We start from the raw sequence: 16,227 nt of genomic DNA, 5'->3' as shown, positions 1-16,227 counted from the left end.
ACACAACCATCCGCCGTTGCTCTGAATGGCCTTTTCTTTAGGGGTAGGTAAGAAGGGGTAAATAATAAGGAACGTGGCGGCTCCGTGGCTAAGACGCTGAGCTTGTTGATCAAAAAGTCGGCAGTTCAGCGGTTCGAGTCCCTACTGCCGCATAACGGGGTGAGCCCCCGTGACTTGTCCCAGCTTCTGCCAACCTAGCAGTTCGAAAGCACGTTAAAAAAATGCAAGTAGAAAAATAGGGACCACCTTTGGTGGGAAGGGAACAGTGTTCTGTGCGCCTTTGATGTTGAGTCATGCCAGCCACATGACCACGGAGACGTCTTCGGACAGCGCTGGCTCTTCGGCTTTCAAACGGAGATGAGCACCGCCCCCTAGAGTCAGGAACGACTAGCACATATGTGCGAGGGGAACCTTTACCTTTTAAGAAGGGGTGAAACCACAGCCCAGGGATGGATGGATGGATGGATGGATGGATGGATGAATTAATTTATTTATTTATTTATTTATTTATTTATTTATTTATTTATTTATTTATTTATTTATTTATTTATTTATTATTCTGTCTGTCCGTCTGTCCATCCATCCATCTATTTATCTATCTATCTATTCATCTATCTAATCTATCTATCCATCCATCCATCCATCTATCTATCCATCTATCCATCTATCTAATCTATCCGTTCTTGTGGTTTTTAAGGCACTTTGCGTCCTCAAGTGGAAGCAGCAAGCAGCTCTTTCCCACTGCTTGATGCCTGCTTTCCTCGAACTCGGTCCCCTCCTCCTCTTCCTCCTCCTCCTCTCTGCCTGCCCGGGTGGGATGAATCGCAGATGGGATTGCTTTCTTTCTCCAGGAGCCTTAATGCAGGGCTAATGACTGGATAAGTGCTGTGCTCTGCTGAGTGGTGTCCTACGCCCACGGGAGGGAGGGAGGAGGGGGAAAGGGGGCTGTTTGCAAGGCTTCAGTCTTGGTGGAGAAGCCGTTGCCTGGTTACCAACAGCCTTCCCGCAGGGAAGAGGAGCATCCCATCATGTCCTCACCTGCCCGGCAATCCGGTGGTTCTCCAAAGAGGTCGAGATGTTGCAGGAAGAAGATTCTGATTCTGCTGATTTACTTCAGATGGAAGAAGCCCATTCAGATGAGCAGGAGACCTAGCCAAAGGTGGATCCTGGCTTGTTCCACAAGAGTGGCTTGTAGAGCCATCTGGAAATATTCCTGCCAGACAGCACTGGCTGTTGCTTTTTGGATACCGACAACAGCTGGGTTTTGGCATACAGGTAGTCCTTGACTTATGATCACAATTAATATTGCTAAGCAAGACAGTTGTTCCATGAGCTTTGCTCCATTTTACGACCTTTCTTGCCACCGTTGTTAAGTGAATCACTGCAGTTGTTAAGTTAGTAGCACGGTTGTTAAGTGAATCTGGCTTCCCCCTTGACTTTGCTTGTCAGAAGGTGGCAAAAGGGGGGATCACGTGGACCCAGGGATGCTGCAACCATCATAAATATGAATCAGTTGCCATGCATCTGAATTTTGATCACGTGACTCTGGAGATGCTGAAATTGTGGTGTGAAAAACAGTCATCAGCAGGGGTGGGTTTACTTACCTTTACTACCAGTTCATATCGTGCCCGCAGAGTTCCACATGCGCAGATCACTTTTGATGACGTCAGGGTCAGTGGGCGGAGCCTCCCAACAGTTTTACTACCAGTTCTATCGAACCGGTCCGAATTTTTAATTTCTTGGCTGCAGTCCCCATCTGCAGTGATCTTGGAGCCCAGGAAAATAAAATCTGTCACTACCTCTATGTCTTCCCCCTCTATTTGCTCTGGGCAGCTTACAGTCTGATCAAACAATGTTGTATAAAAGGTTAAACAGTAAGATGATAAATAGAGCCTGGATAGCTCTGCAGACAAAGGCACTGTAATTTAACACCAGCTGTCTGCAATTAAAGTAAGTTCGAATCTTGCCAGGCTCAAGGTTGACTCAGCCTTCCATCCTTTCTAAGGTAGGTAAATTGAGGACCCAGTTTGTGGGGGCAATAAGCTGACTTTGTATAAAAATATACAAAAGTATGAAAGCTATTGCTTAACGCACTGTAAGCCGCCCTGAGTCTCCGGAGAAGGGCAGCATATAAATCAAATTAAAAAAAAAAATACAGTACAATTAACAAAGAAACAGCAAAGATAAGTAACGGGTGGAAGATTATCAAAGAAGGACGCAACCTAGAACTAAGGACAAATTTTCTGACAGTGGGAGCAAGTAAGTGCAGGAACGGCTTCTGTCCAGAAGTTGTAGTACTCCATCACTGGAGGATTTTACAAAGAGATTGGACAGCCCTTTGTCTAAAATGGTATATAGGGTCTCCAGATTGGCTTTCAGTGGCTGTTCCTATGCCTTTAAATGAGTTCCATGCCTCTTCTCCACTCTCAGAGGTCTCTAGAACAAGGGTCTCCAACCTTGGCCACTTTAAGACTTGTGGACTTCAACTCCCAGAGTTCCTCAGCCAGCTTTGCTGGCTCTGGGAGTTGAAGTCCACAAATCTTTTATTGCAAACCTCCAGTGATGGAGCACCCAGAACTCCAGGAGGGAAGCTGTTCCACTGATTAAATCTTCTCACTGTCAGGAAATTTCCCCTTACTTCTAGGTTGTATCTCTTTAATGATCTTCCACCTGTTACTTCTGGGCCTGCCTTCTAGTCCTTCGGAGCAGGGGTCTCCAACCTTGGCCACTTTAAGACTTGTGGACTTCAACTCCCAGAGTTCCTCAAGCAGCTTTGCTGCCTGAGGAATTCTGGGAGTTGAAGTCCACAGAATTCCTCAGGCAGCAAAGCTGCTTGAGGAACTCTGGGAGTTGAAGTCCACAAGTCTTAAAGTGGCCAAGGTTGGAGACCCCTGCTCTAGAGCAATGCTTCTCACTGCAACATTCACATCGGTAGCAGGCTATCCATCATCATTGACAGCAGAGAAAGACACAGTATTCCCTGGTGACTCTGCCTAAGGCCATGGTCGATTCCATAGGATATTAACACTTGTCTTACAACAGTTTGTTTAGCAACCGTTCAAAGTTACAACAGCACTGAAAAGTGGCATATAAAAGTGGCATTTTTCACACTTATGGCCACTGCAGCATCCCCATGGTCACTTGATCAAAATTCAGACCTTGGCCATATTTATGAGTGGCGGTGTCCCTGGGTCATATGATCCAGTGGTGAAATCTAAAATTCGTTACTACCGGTTCTGTGGGCATGGCTTGCGGGGGGAGGGTTGGTGGTAATGTGACAGTGGGGGCATGGCCATTTTTTTTTTTTTTTTACTTTTAAAACCATTTTTTCTACAACCTCTTCGGCAAAGAGGTAGAAAAATGCTTTCAAAAGGCTCTGACGATCCCAGCTGAGTTGCCTGATCGGCAGAGGCATTTAAAAGAAAAAAAGTTTTTTTCTTTTAAAAGCCTTTGATGATCCCAGCTGAGCCACGTGATCATCAGAGGCTTTTTTTTTTACTTTTAAAGCATTTTTTCGGCCGAAGAGGTTGTAGAAAAAATGCTTTTAAAAGTAAAAAAAAAGCCCCTGATGATTGTGCAGCTCAGCTGGGCATGGGGGGGGGCAGGGATTTTTGCTACCGGTTCTCCGAACCACCCGCCTCCTTTGCTACCAGATCGGGTGATCCAGTCCGAACCGGGAGCATTTCACCTCTGATTTGATCCCCTTTTACGACTGTCGGACAACAAAGTTAATGAGGAAACCAAGTTCGTTTAATAATTCTGTTACCCTTAACAGCTGCAATGATTCACTGAACAACTGTGACCAGAAAGGTCGTAAAATGGGGCAAAACTCACTTAACTGTCTCGCTTAGCAACAGAAATTTCGGGTTCAATTGTGGTCGTAAGTCGAGGACCACACCTGTATATGCGATGGGTTACTCTTTTTTATATTAAGGGTTTGAATATTGGTCCAGCACTACAATCGAGAACGCATGGATGGATTTTACGATGTCATGCGCTGCCAAAAGGAATAGCTGTCCCAGAGCTAAAGTATTTGAAGTATTCTCCATTTTTTTCTTCCCCCCACCCCCACTCCCTCTTCCTCGTCTCTCCCTCCAGATGTGAAGCCCTCAAATATCTTGGTAAACTCGAGAGGGGAAATCAAACTTTGCGATTTTGGGGTCAGCGGACAACTGATTGATTCCATGGCCAACTCTTTCGTGGGCACGCGATCTTACATGTCGGTAAGTGCAGGCCATGAAATAGATGAATAGTCGAGTTCAGACATAACAACAGCAGATCAGTGTAGCGATCCATCTCTTGTTGAGTTGTTTCCTTGCCCGCAAAGCGCACAAGTGTTTTGCACAGGAATGTACAACGTTAAGGGTGCCCTCTCATTTCTGCCCAGGGCTGTTGTTTGAGGCAGAGGATGAGAGATGTTGCATTTAGCCTAACAAAGAGAAGATGTAGGGGAGACATGATAGCCATCTTCCACTACTTGATGGGCTGTCACAGGGAGATGGTCGACCTATTCTCCAAAGCAGGGCTCTCCAACCTTAGCAACTTTAAGACTTGTGGACTTCAACTCTCAGAATTCCTCAGCCAGCTTTGCTGGCTGAGGAATTCTGGGAGTTGAAGTCCACAAGTCTTAAAGTTGCCAAGGTTGGAGAGCCCTGCTCCAAAGGACCAGAAGGCAGGCCCAGAAGTAACAGGTGGAAGATCATTAAAGAGATACAACCTAGAAATAAAGGGAAATTTCCTGTCAGTGAGAAGATTTAATCAGTGGAACAGCTTCCCTCCTGGAGTTGTGGGTGCTTCATCACTGGAGGTTTGCAATAAAAGATTTGATATCCATTTGCCTGGCATGGTATAAGAACTACTGTCTTGGGCAAGCAGTTGGACTACAAGACATCCAACGTCCCTTCCAGTGCTAGGATTCTATGATATTTCTTTTGGAGAGTTTCAGTCATGTTGAAGGAGTAAAATGGGGGCTGAAATCCAGAGCTTCTTGGGTTGGTTGTACATCTGGAGATGTACATCTGGAATCTAGCCTTCCCACAAATCAGCTGCCCTAGTGGGCATGGGCCGTCAAAAGAAACACATAACAAGGGTGCTTCCTGTTCCCCTGCAAATTCCCTTCGGGAGGGCAGAAATCTGGGGCCTATTTCTAATCAAAGCACTAGGCTGCCACCAATCACCATTTCCCCCCACTGAATGATCCTTGGAGGTCTCCAGAAGGGCCAAAGATTCTCAGAGTGCTGAAAGGTTCCCCTGGTTTTTCAATGGAGGAATTGAAGGAAGCTTCATAGGAAATTTCAGCCTGGTGGATTAAGGAGTCTTGGATAGGCTAAGACAGGGGTCGGCAACCTTAAACATTCAGAGTCACAAAGGTCCTAACCGGAAGTCCCCATTCAATTCTGGAGCTGACTGGAACTCCGGTTTCCCCATCATAGTCTCCTCCTAGCACAGTGTTTCCCCTGCTGATGGGAAGTCTGGTTCCCCCACCATAGAGTCTCCTCCTAGCGCAGCATCCTTTTTCCTCTACCTGTCCTAACCGAAAGACCTATCAAATGTGGAGCTGACCAGCAACAGGGAGCCGCAGCAGAGGGATGAAAGAGCCACATGTGGCTCCAGAGCCGCAGGTTGCTGACCCCTGGGCTAAGAAAAGCAACAATAGATCGTAGAACAAATCAACCCAAGATTCTCACTCAAGGCATAAATAACCAGACTGAAATGATTTTAGTTTGAACACCTTATGGAGAAGCCTATAATGCAACGAAAGGTAGAAGGAAAGAAAAAGAAAACAGCCAGCAACAAGGTGGATGGACTTAATTACAGTGATATGTCAGGGTTTCAAGTAACATACCCATAGCAAACAAAACTCTTGAGGCAGGCAATTTCCTCAAAGAATAGGTTTATTGGGTATGTCATATTGGCACAGGCTGGTGAAAAACCGACTGACTTTTCCTGCAGTTTTCCACCTAATTAAAAGTGAAAGTGTCACTTTCTCAAAACAATCAGTCACAGGGTCCAATCAGGATACTGTCCAGTTGCTAGGTGACTCCAAGCCCCTCCTTCTGAGCACCTGCAGGAATGTCCTTAGTTTCCACGAGAAAGTATTTTGTTTTGGCTACAACACCCCAAACTATCTCTATTCTCCCCTCCCTATTCCTCTTCTCTGGTGTGTCAGCACTGAAGTCTGAAAATGGCCTCCGTCAGGCCAGTTTCAGGGTTGACCTGATGATATCCAAAAGGCCTGAAGAACTAAGATGGGGACAGATGAGTTTGGAGAAGGTCTACCTCTATGGTTGCCCAGAGTTGACACCAATCTGATGGCACTGTATCCAACAGAAGCATGATTGGTCTGATATGTGTTACCAACTTACTAATATAAGATTCCTAGTCTCATAACCAGCCTTGATCCAAAAAGGTTCCCTCTGAGCAGTTTCTTAAAGGCTGCAGGTGTTAATGCCCCAAAGGAATTAATCAAAACTAAAATGTTATATGGACCATTTTCAAACTCTTGAATCCACACCCTGGCCAAAAAAAGTAAAGGTTTGAAGAGGTGGAATCTAGTTTCACATTGTCAGTTTTTCTTCCTCCATCATCCTTTCCATGCTGTGACTGGACGGGCTTTTGGCTGCTGCACGATTCACGTTTTCCCACCGTTGTGACTCGTTCTGTCTTTGTGTTCCCCAGCCAGAGAGACTGCAAGGGACTCACTACTCGGTGCAGTCGGACATCTGGAGCATGGGGCTCTCCCTGGTCGAGATGGCCATCGGCAGGTACCCCATCCCTCCACCTGATGCCAAGGAGCTGGAGCTGATGTTTGGCTGTCCGGTCGGGGCTGACTATCCTGTCTCGGAGACGTCTCCACGGCAGAGAACGCCAGGCCGGCCTATGAGCGGTAAGAGGGCACAAACTGGCAATGCCACCTTGGGGGCTGAAAACGGATTGTTCCTTTGAGAAGGGAATGCGGTTGTGACTGGGGTTTTTAGGAAAGTGAGTGGGTGTGGACGTGTTATGGCAGTTGGGTTGGGATGGGTGGGCACAGGCAGCACAGGCCATGCCAAAGCAACTCAATCCTTCCAGCATGGACTGAGGCTAGGAGCTTGGTCTTCAGCTCTGCAGAAACATCTTCAGAGAAGGGGCCATTTCTTCCCACTGCCCATACCTGCTTCTACCAAGGCTCTGCTTTCACTCAGGAAGTCCCTGCTTGGTTACAGTGCCAAGGTTTCCTGACAGCCTAGGCCAGGGATTTTCAAACTTGGCTAGTTAAAGATGTTTTGTGGACTTCAATTCCCAGTATTCTCATGCCAGCATTCATTCATTCGTCTTGCCTTTATTATTTTTATAAACATTTCAAAGTGGCAAACATATCCAACACACCTTTCCCCTCCTATTTTGCCCACAACAATAAGCCTGTGAAATGGGTTGGACTGACCCAAAGCCACCCACCCAGCTTTCATGCCTAAGGCTGGACTGGAACTTAAGTCTCCTCGTTTCTGGGCCAGCACCAGGGGTGAAATGCTCCCGGTTCAGACTGGATTGGGCGATCCGGTAGCGATTGTGGTGGGTGGTTCGGAGAACCGGTAGCGATGGCAGCGCGAAGCTGCGCCCACCCGCCCAGGTGTGGTTACTTCCTGGTTTTAACCAGGAAGTAATGTGTTTTTTACCCTCTGCGCATGCGCAGAGTGTCTGTGTGGTGCGTGCACTTCTGAACTGGTAAGGAAGGTAAGTAGATTTCACCCCTGGCCACACCTTAATCACTACACCGCACTTGGTCTATGTATGCTGGCTGGGGAATTCTGGGGGTTGAAGTCCACACATCTCAAGGTTGTTGAGTTTGAAAAACATTTTGTTTTTAATCAAACATTCGCTGACAAAACCTACGCTATCTTCATCAGCATTTCTGGAACAAATTTCAAGACATGCCACTGAATGAATTTTGGAGACAAATAAGTCTCATCAGAAAAGAATGAAAAATAAAGAGTGAAATTAATTGTTGTCATTTTTCAGCCTACGGTTCAGACAGCCGACCACCTATGGCCATCTTTGAGCTCCTGGACTACATTGTCAATGAGGTGAGTGGAATAGTGGGCCTTCTGCGAGCGGAAGGGCTTTTGCTGTCGTAAGAAGCATCTCGGAATCATGCTGTTGTAATGGACTGCTGCCCTGGATAGATGACTGGTGTGGCCTGTCAGCTGCCAGCCCCTCCAGCAGCCAAATTGGAGGAGGAGGAGAGTGGGAGTCAGGGTCAAGGCAACCTGAGAGCTCCGAGGGGGAAGGGGGAATGGAGCTGTCAGAGAGAGAGACACACAGGTGAAGCCTGGGCCGTCTGTCAGCCCTCAGATGGAGAGTCAACAGCCCCAGGGCTGGAGGTGGTTGATGAGGAAGAGGAGGAACAGCTGGGTCCAGTGCCTGATGCGCGGATGCACAGAAGACAGAGGAGAGGAGAGCAGTGGAAATCTATGGGCCGGTCCTTGGGACCTAAGAGCCACCGCTGCTAGCGAATCCCCACTCTAGCTCTGGGGATAAAAGGCAGGGGGCGGAGATGAATAGACGTGGCAGACAACTATTCATCTTCCAGCCGGACAGACTTGTGAGCCTGCGGTGAGAGAGAAACTTTTTGCAGGGGCTGCTGGTGCTCCGAATAAAGGAATCTTTGAGTTCACTTCAGAGGGTTTGTTGTGTTTGGGGAGCTGGGTCAGAACAATGGCCTCCAGGGCCCCTTCCATTCTGCAGTGCTCAGAACCCCCGAGGAGGTTCAGGCGATGGCTGGGATGTTCTCCCAAAAATCTCACAACATGAGATAGACAGTCTCACCCAAGATCTTAGCAAGACCAGATATGCAAAAAACGGTATTTTAGGGGTGCATCTGAAAGTGAAGCAGCTTTTCCCAGTCTGGCTGGGAAACAGGCGCATGAGCTGCAATGCCCGTTTCTGTGGCAACGTTAAAGTCAGTCATTGCAGGCTTCAGAGGCAGCTGATGCTGGGATGCGAAAAGGAGTTTTAAACCAAGATGGTTTGTTGGCCCCACTCCGCTGAATAGAGGCAGATGTAACTGTTCTCCCTCTTGGTGTAGCACATGCGAATCTCTTGCATCTTTCCTCAAGGACATGCTTCCGATTGACTTCATTTAGTTCCCACATTTCTCCTAATTTTTAGTAGTATTTCTAGCAGGACTAATAGATTCTGTGACAGCTTTGTTCCCTATGCCATCCGTCTGGTAAACTCACAAGATTGGTTTTTTTCGCCATAAGCATGTATAACTAGACAGTGTTGTTTCTCTGTGTCATATAATACATGTGGGTGTATACATAATTTTGTATTTATTTATTTATCTGGTCATGTTTATGTTGTGTAAAATAGGAGGTAGTGACCCTTTAAGAGCTGTAATGAAATTTCATTTTTAATATATGCCAATTAGTGTACATTCAAAGTGACAGTTATTCTATTCTATTCCATTCCATTTTATTCTATTCCATTATCTATTCTATTCTATTCTATTCCTAATTTTCTTCTCATTTTTCTTCTTTATTTATTATTTATTTATTGGTTCGATTTATATGCCGCCCTTCTCCGGAGACTCAGAGCGACTTACAATGCCTTAAGCAATAGCCTTCATACTTTTTGTATATACCTGCTTAGTAGGGCTTTCGACCCCCCCCCCCCAGTGGTGTTCTTTTTTATACAAAGTCAGCTTATTGCCCCCACAAACCGGGTCCTCATTTTACCTACCTCGAAAGGATGGAAGGCTGAGTCAACCTTCTTGTTCTTATTCCATTCCATTCCATTCCATTATCTATTCTATTGTATTCTATTGTATTGTATTGTATTCTATTCTATTCTATTCTATTCTATTCTACTCTACTCTACTCTACTCTACTCTACTCTACTCTACCCTACCCTACCCTACCCTACCCTACCCTACCCTACCCTACCCTACCCTACCCTACGGCATTTGGAAAACTGACAGTTTTTGAAAATGGAGCAGCATCTAAATAATCAACAGTCATGAAAGATTGACATAATTGTGACTCCTGCAATTTCAGGTAGAGAATATAGATAGATCGAAAGAAAGAGACAGACCGACCATTTGGCCTAGTGGTTAAGGTGCTGGCCTTGATACCAGGAGATGGAGAGTTCTAGTCCCCCCTTAGGTGGGTGACGTTGGGCCAGTCCCTTTTAAATCAGCCCAACCTACCTCACAGAGTTGTTGTTGTGGAGAAAATTGAAGGACTATTAGGTACATTTGCTGTCTTGAGATAATTTACAGAGTAATAAAGGCGGGATTAAAAATGCAATGAAGAAATGCCCGGAGTTGTAAGATCGTTTCTCTTTTCATCTTTGACCCCCTGGGTTGCTTTCAGCCCCCTCCAAAGCTGCCAAGCAGAGTCTTCAGTCCAGAATTCCAAGACTTTGTGAACAAATGGTGAGTTCGGTCTCCAGACTCTTTCCTTTTGGTGTCAATGAAAATGCAGTGGGGAGGTCGACTCTCTGAAAAGGCATTTTGGTAACTAATAAAACAAGGCCCATTTCTGCTCTTCTGGACCACACTTGCTCACAATTTAACATGATGGCACATGATTTTCAAGATTTATTTATTTTTTTGTCATTCAATTGTTTTTGAGTGATGTGCTGGGATGCACACTCCAGCAATGTGGCCAGGGCAGAATCCAAAACCGATGCTATTTCATTCAAATAAAATGTGGGAATTATTGACCATGACTTGAGCTGAGATTGTGCCCATATATCAGGGGTGAAATGTTCCCGGTTCAGACCGGATCGGGTGATCCGGTAGCAATTGTGGCAGGTGGTTCAGAGAACCGGTAGCGATGGCAGCGCGAGGCTCCGCCCACTCACCCGGGTGTCATTACTTCCTGGTTTTAACCAGGAAGTAATGTGTTTTTTACCGTCTGCGCATATGCAGGTTTTGAGCATGCGCAGAGGGTCTGCGCGCGCATGTGTGGCGTGTGCACTTCCGAACTGGTAAAGAAACTGGTAAAGAAAGTAAATTTCACCCCTGCCATATATATATATATATATATATATATATATATATATATATATATATATATATATATATATATATATATAATCATCATCAAAATATCCAAGAAATTCTGATCACTTTTAGGTACATCAGATCAGTATGATAGTTTCTTTGAACATAGTTAAATTTTGCTGAATTTATCTGTAAAATTAGGCAGATTTTGGCCACCCATCAATGATCTCATCCCTAATTATAATACACTATTATGTCTTCTTCCTCTGCCGTTTGTTTTATTTTAAAGTTTTAATTTTATTCTGGTCTGTGACCGTAATGAAAGCTGGACCGTGCATTTAAGCTTCGTATTTTGGCTTGTCATTCATTCGGCTTTTGCATGGAATCCAGAACTACAGGCCTCCAATTTAACATATACAACAACCATACTCAGGGTGTGGGGGTGTTTGTGTGGGTGTGTTGGGCTCCCGTACATCAGCTGCAATGTATAACTTCTCCTTTTTGACAGCTTGATCAAGAATCCGGCTGAGAGAGCAGATCTGAAACAGCTTATGGTGAGTGAATTCTTCCTGGGTTTTTTTGAAAGATGGATATTGCAAGGTTCCTCCCCTTGGAATCTACTAGTTTCATTAACATGCTAAAGTGGTTTCATTAAAGACTTAGAAAGTCAACATACACGACTTCCAAATGGGGTTGCTTTTAATCCTGATTTGGTTGGGGTGGACTTTGGCATTGTATAAATGCTTTCCATTTATCTAAGCCCGAGTTAATTGGAAAACTCCTGGTAATGGCATATCTGGTAACCTGTGCTGCCCCATTCATTCATTCTCACACACACACACACACACGTAAGTGTAATTCGTTAATGTTCCCTTCACCCAGCCTCAGCACTGTCCCAAATAAGTCCAGCCACAAGCAGGCCAAGGTTAGTCCACAAGACAATGGCCGATAGTCCATAAAACAGTGGAAAGTTGTTCCAATAAATAAGTCCACCAAACAAACTTAAATCCACCTGGCTAAATTGAAATCCGCCCACAAGAGCTCACTTGGCGAGGGAAGTTCAGAGTCTCCAAAGCACAAAGTCAAGCAGAAAGCACAAGGAACAAATACACACAGCCATAAACCAAACACATTGTTCCCCTCTGCCTGCTGCAATAAACAGCTTTCCGGTGCAGCCCATCAAGACGGGCAGGGCCTTCTCCAGAGTAATCTGGCAGATCTCCGTTGCTCTTGTCTTTTCTCTGCCCTGCGTGCTCTCGGATCCAGCACGGAAGGCAGCTCCTCCTCTTCCTCTTCACTGACCATCCACCCCTGCAAGCTGTCCCCAGCCGAAGCCCCCTGTAAATCTCTTTCGGATGACTGTTCAGAGTCATTAACTCAGTTCCTGACGTGCCAGGAATGAGCTCATCCTCCCTTGAGCCGACCTCGGAGGAAGAATCTGAGGAGTCGTCGAAGGGAGACATCACGTAACCAGGCTAAGCAAATTGTGTGGAACTCAGCCTTGGAGAAGTTCCAGATGGTTCTCTTGGGGTGGCTGTGACAGGCAAGAGCCCTGGGGCAGCTACTTGTGAATGGCGAAGGCCTTCCATTACTGGCTAACTACAGTGTTCCCCAACAGTGGCAAATCTTAAGATGTGAGGACTTCAACTCCTATGCTGGCTGGAGAATTCTGGGAGTTGAAGTCCACTTATAAAACAGTTTCTAAGGTTGAGAGAAACAGTTGTAGAAGAATATAATCTAGTTTAACTATGCAGCAACCATTTAGGGAAAAGAAGACAACTCGCAGGTGGGAAAAGAGAAGGAAGGAAAAAGAGAAAAAGACCCCCCTCCCTGTTTTGTTGAATATAAGAGGGGGCTCAAGTTTCCGTTATTATACCCTTAAATTTCTGTTGATAAGCGAGACAGTTACTAAGTGAGGACTACCTATACAACCATCTTGTGTTTCAGCAACTTGGAGCTGTGGTGGCGCAGTGGTTAGAATGCAGTATTGCAGGCTAATTCTGCACACTGCCAGGAGTTCGATCCTGACTGGCTCAAGGTTGACTCAGCCTTCTATCTTTCTGAGGTCGGTAAAATGAGGACACAGATTGTTGGCTGACTCTACAAATCACAGAGGGCTATAAGACACTATGAAGCAATATATAAATCTAAGTGCAAGTGCTATTCTATTCTTAGTCTAGTCTAGTCTAGTCCAGTCCATATTCTATCCCTATATCATCCCCTTCCATTCTATCCTATCCCATCCCGTTCCGTTCCGTCCCATTCCATTTCATTCCATCTCCTCTATATTCTACTCTACTCTGCTCTCATGGTGGCACAGTGGTTAGAATGCAGTATTGCAGGGTAACTCTGCCGACTGCCAGCAGTTCAATCCTGACCAACTCAAGGTGTATCACTTTGTCTATGGAGATTCTGTCACCCAGGTCATGGTTGTCCCAAGGGTGCTTTTTGAAGAGGCAAGTGGACTTTCTGGTTTTTCTTCTGAAGACATTTCACTTCTCACCCAAGAAGCTTCTTCAGCCCTGACCGGATGGCGGGGATAGATATCTATCTTCAGTCAGACTTCAAGAAACTTCTTGGATGAGAAGCGAGACGTCTTCAAAGAAAAACCAGAAAATCCACTTGCCTCTTCAAAAAGCACCTTTTGTTGTGGCCCGTACGCAGCCTGTGCAGCTAGTAGCTGATTCCGACAGTGAGGAGGTTGGGGTAGTGATGCGCCAGCAGCCTGTGCAGCTGGCACTCGAGTCGGACAATGAGGAGGCTGGAGAAGATGTGGTGCCAGAGGTGGGGATTCAGCCAGGGCCTTCAGTACCTCCAGAAGCTCCCATAAGTGAAGAGGAAGAAGAGGAGGAGCCTCTTCTCGATGCACGGGCGCGCAGAGCTGCCAAAAGGCAGGAGTGGCTCCTCAGGAGGAGATCTCCTCGAGAGTAAGGCTTGGGGCTAATTGGCCACTCCCTTAGCCTATTTAAGGAGGAACGCCGACTGAAGCAATTTGCAGGGAACAACTTAGTTCACATACCTTCCTGTCTTGTCCTGCTTATCTTATCAGCTTCCTGCAAATTGCTTCTGGGCATTCTGCCAACCATAGTAAGTTTTCAGTTGTTCTTCTTTGAATTCTTGGCGGCTGTTAATGCAATTAATTAACAGCCGTTGTTGTAAAAGACTGGTTTATTCAGTAAACTAAGGTTTGAACGGACTTTGTGTGTGCTGCGTTTTTTGGGGTCCGTAGCTGGGGCAGAACACCTTTGGGATGACCAACTCGAGGTTGACTCAGCCTTCCCTCCTTCCAAGGTCTGTAAAACGAGGACCCAAATTGTTGGGGGCAAAGCGGCTGACTCTGTAAACCGCTTAAGAGAGGGGCTGTAAAGCACCCTGAAGAGATACACAAGTCTAAGTGCTATTGCTGTTGTCTTTTCTCCTTGCCAGGTCCACATTTTCATTAAAAGATCGGAAGTGGAAGAGGTGGACTTTGCGGGCTGGCTGTGCTCCACCATCGGCCTCAACCAGCCCAGCACCCCAACCCATGTCGGCGGGCTCTGAGCCCGCTCGCTGGACACGGTACGAAGACTCCACCGGCTGCCGCTGCTGCTATGCAACTTCCATTCCACGGGGAGGCCGACTCGGAACTGCTCACTCCAGACCCATCGACGCGCACCGGGGGTTGGGGAGCATGGCATGTGTGGCACATTGGTGTTCCCAGCCACCTCCCGCTGTTTAGAGCCATGCTGTTCTGGTTCCCCCCTCCCCTTTCTCCCCCCCTCCCCTTTCTCCCCCCTACTCTCAAAAGTATTCTGCTGTTCCCCCACCGCCGTCCCTGCTTCCGTGCTGCGCCTTCTTCAGCTTGTCGTGCCAAATTCTTTTCCAGGTCGAATCCCTTTTTGAGGCTTTTGCGCGAACAGCTGTTGTGTTTGATTCTTAATGACCAAATGTGACGCTTCGAGCCGCCAATCTGCAAAGTTGAATGTGAATGATGGGATGTCTTTCCTTACTGGGAGGGGGGGGGGAACCTTACTGGACCTGGTTGCTGTCCCAGCCTTTGCAGACGTCGTCCCGTGAGCCTTGTGTATAACTCGGTGGTCCCTTTTTTTTCCCCCGGCTTTTGCTTTAGCCAGTCCTGGTCAGAACGATTAGGGGCGGTGGGGTGCCTTTGGACGAGACGGTCCCCAACATAGAATTGATGCCACTAAGCTGAGGTGGAAGCCATGAAGAATCCTGGGTCCTGAACTGGTGGGCTTCAGCCTGAGTAGGGGTTTTTATTTTGGCCTCCCCTTCTGGGTCAGTATGAACACACCTGTTGATGCTTTTATTTATTTGCCTTGTTGGATATTTTGGGCTGGCTTGGCGCAGTGTTTTTCAACCTTGGCCACTTGAAGATGGGTGGACTTCAACTCCCAGAATTCCCCAGCCAGCTATGCTGGCTGGGGAATTCTGGGAGTTGAAGTCCACCCATCTTCAAGTGGCTAAGGTTAATAAACACTGTCTTAGTGGCATTCATCTCCTCCATCTGTTAATTTGGCATCTTGTCTGTTGAGCATGGACGATAGGAAACTGTCTGGCAGAATCAATGCATTTCTCTCTCTTTCTCTTTTCTTCTTTTAAAGGCATCAGGATTTATTTCCCTTCTAGGACGGCTGAAGTTATTAGATATCATGAAATCTGTGCATCCGTTTGTTGTTGGAAACTTTCTTTTAATCATTTTACTCTTTTCAGATGTTGAGCAACCGCATCTTAACCATTTAATAAATGTCACAAAATCACCTTGGAGAGTTGTGGGGTTTTTAAAACACGGCTGTTTAAAGCTCGGTTGGCTTTTAAGGTGGACTTCGTGGCATTTTGGGGCGGTTGGGGGTGGGGGGGAGAGGAAGTAACTTCTGGATTTAGCTCTGCCTCTGATCTCCCAGGTGTGATCTTTGGAAAAAGGATCGGCAGACACTCCATAACCCATCTGCAAATACTCCATAACCCATAAAAGAGCCTTGGTGGCGCAAGCTGCCTGCAATTACTGCAAGTTCAAATCTCACCAGGCTCAAGGTTGACTCAGCCTTCCATCCTTTCGAGGTAGGTAAAATGAGGACCCGGTTTGTGGGGGCAATAAGGTGACTTTGTATAAAAAAGAACACCGCTTGGGGGGGGGGGGGGGAAAGCCCTACTAAGCAGGTATATACAAAAAGTATGAAGGCTATTGCTTAAAAAGCATTGTAAGCCCCCCTGAGATTCTAGAAAAGGGCGGCATATAAATC

At 46.4% G+C, this 16,227-nt stretch overlaps 1 protein-coding gene across 1 annotated transcript in view; it reads left to right on the top strand.

Moving 5' to 3' along the window:
• Positions 1–15,744, top strand: part of MAP2K1 (mitogen-activated protein kinase kinase 1) — a 52,065-nt gene extending 36,321 nt beyond the window's left edge. The window contains exons 6-11 of the mRNA XM_070953574.1: positions 4,099–4,223; positions 6,679–6,886; positions 7,999–8,063; positions 10,353–10,414; positions 11,496–11,541; positions 14,414–15,744. Coding sequence (XP_070809675.1) covers positions 4,099–4,223; positions 6,679–6,886; positions 7,999–8,063; positions 10,353–10,414; positions 11,496–11,541; positions 14,414–14,527 — 620 coding nt within the window. The 3' untranslated portion in view covers positions 14,528–15,744. The remainder of the gene's footprint in view (positions 1–4,098; positions 4,224–6,678; positions 6,887–7,998; positions 8,064–10,352; positions 10,415–11,495; positions 11,542–14,413) is intronic.
• Positions 15,745–16,227: the final 483 nt, after the last annotated feature.

The sequence above is a fragment of the Pituophis catenifer genome, unplaced genomic scaffold (assembly GCF_029215685.1).
Source record: "Pituophis catenifer annectens isolate HBS135680 unplaced genomic scaffold, rPitCat1.0.hap2 SCAF_14, whole genome shotgun sequence".
Taxonomy (NCBI): domain Eukaryota; kingdom Metazoa; phylum Chordata; class Lepidosauria; order Squamata; family Colubridae; genus Pituophis; species Pituophis catenifer.
Note: the sequence above shows the minus strand (reverse complement) of the source record. Positions and strands in the feature narration are given on the sequence as shown.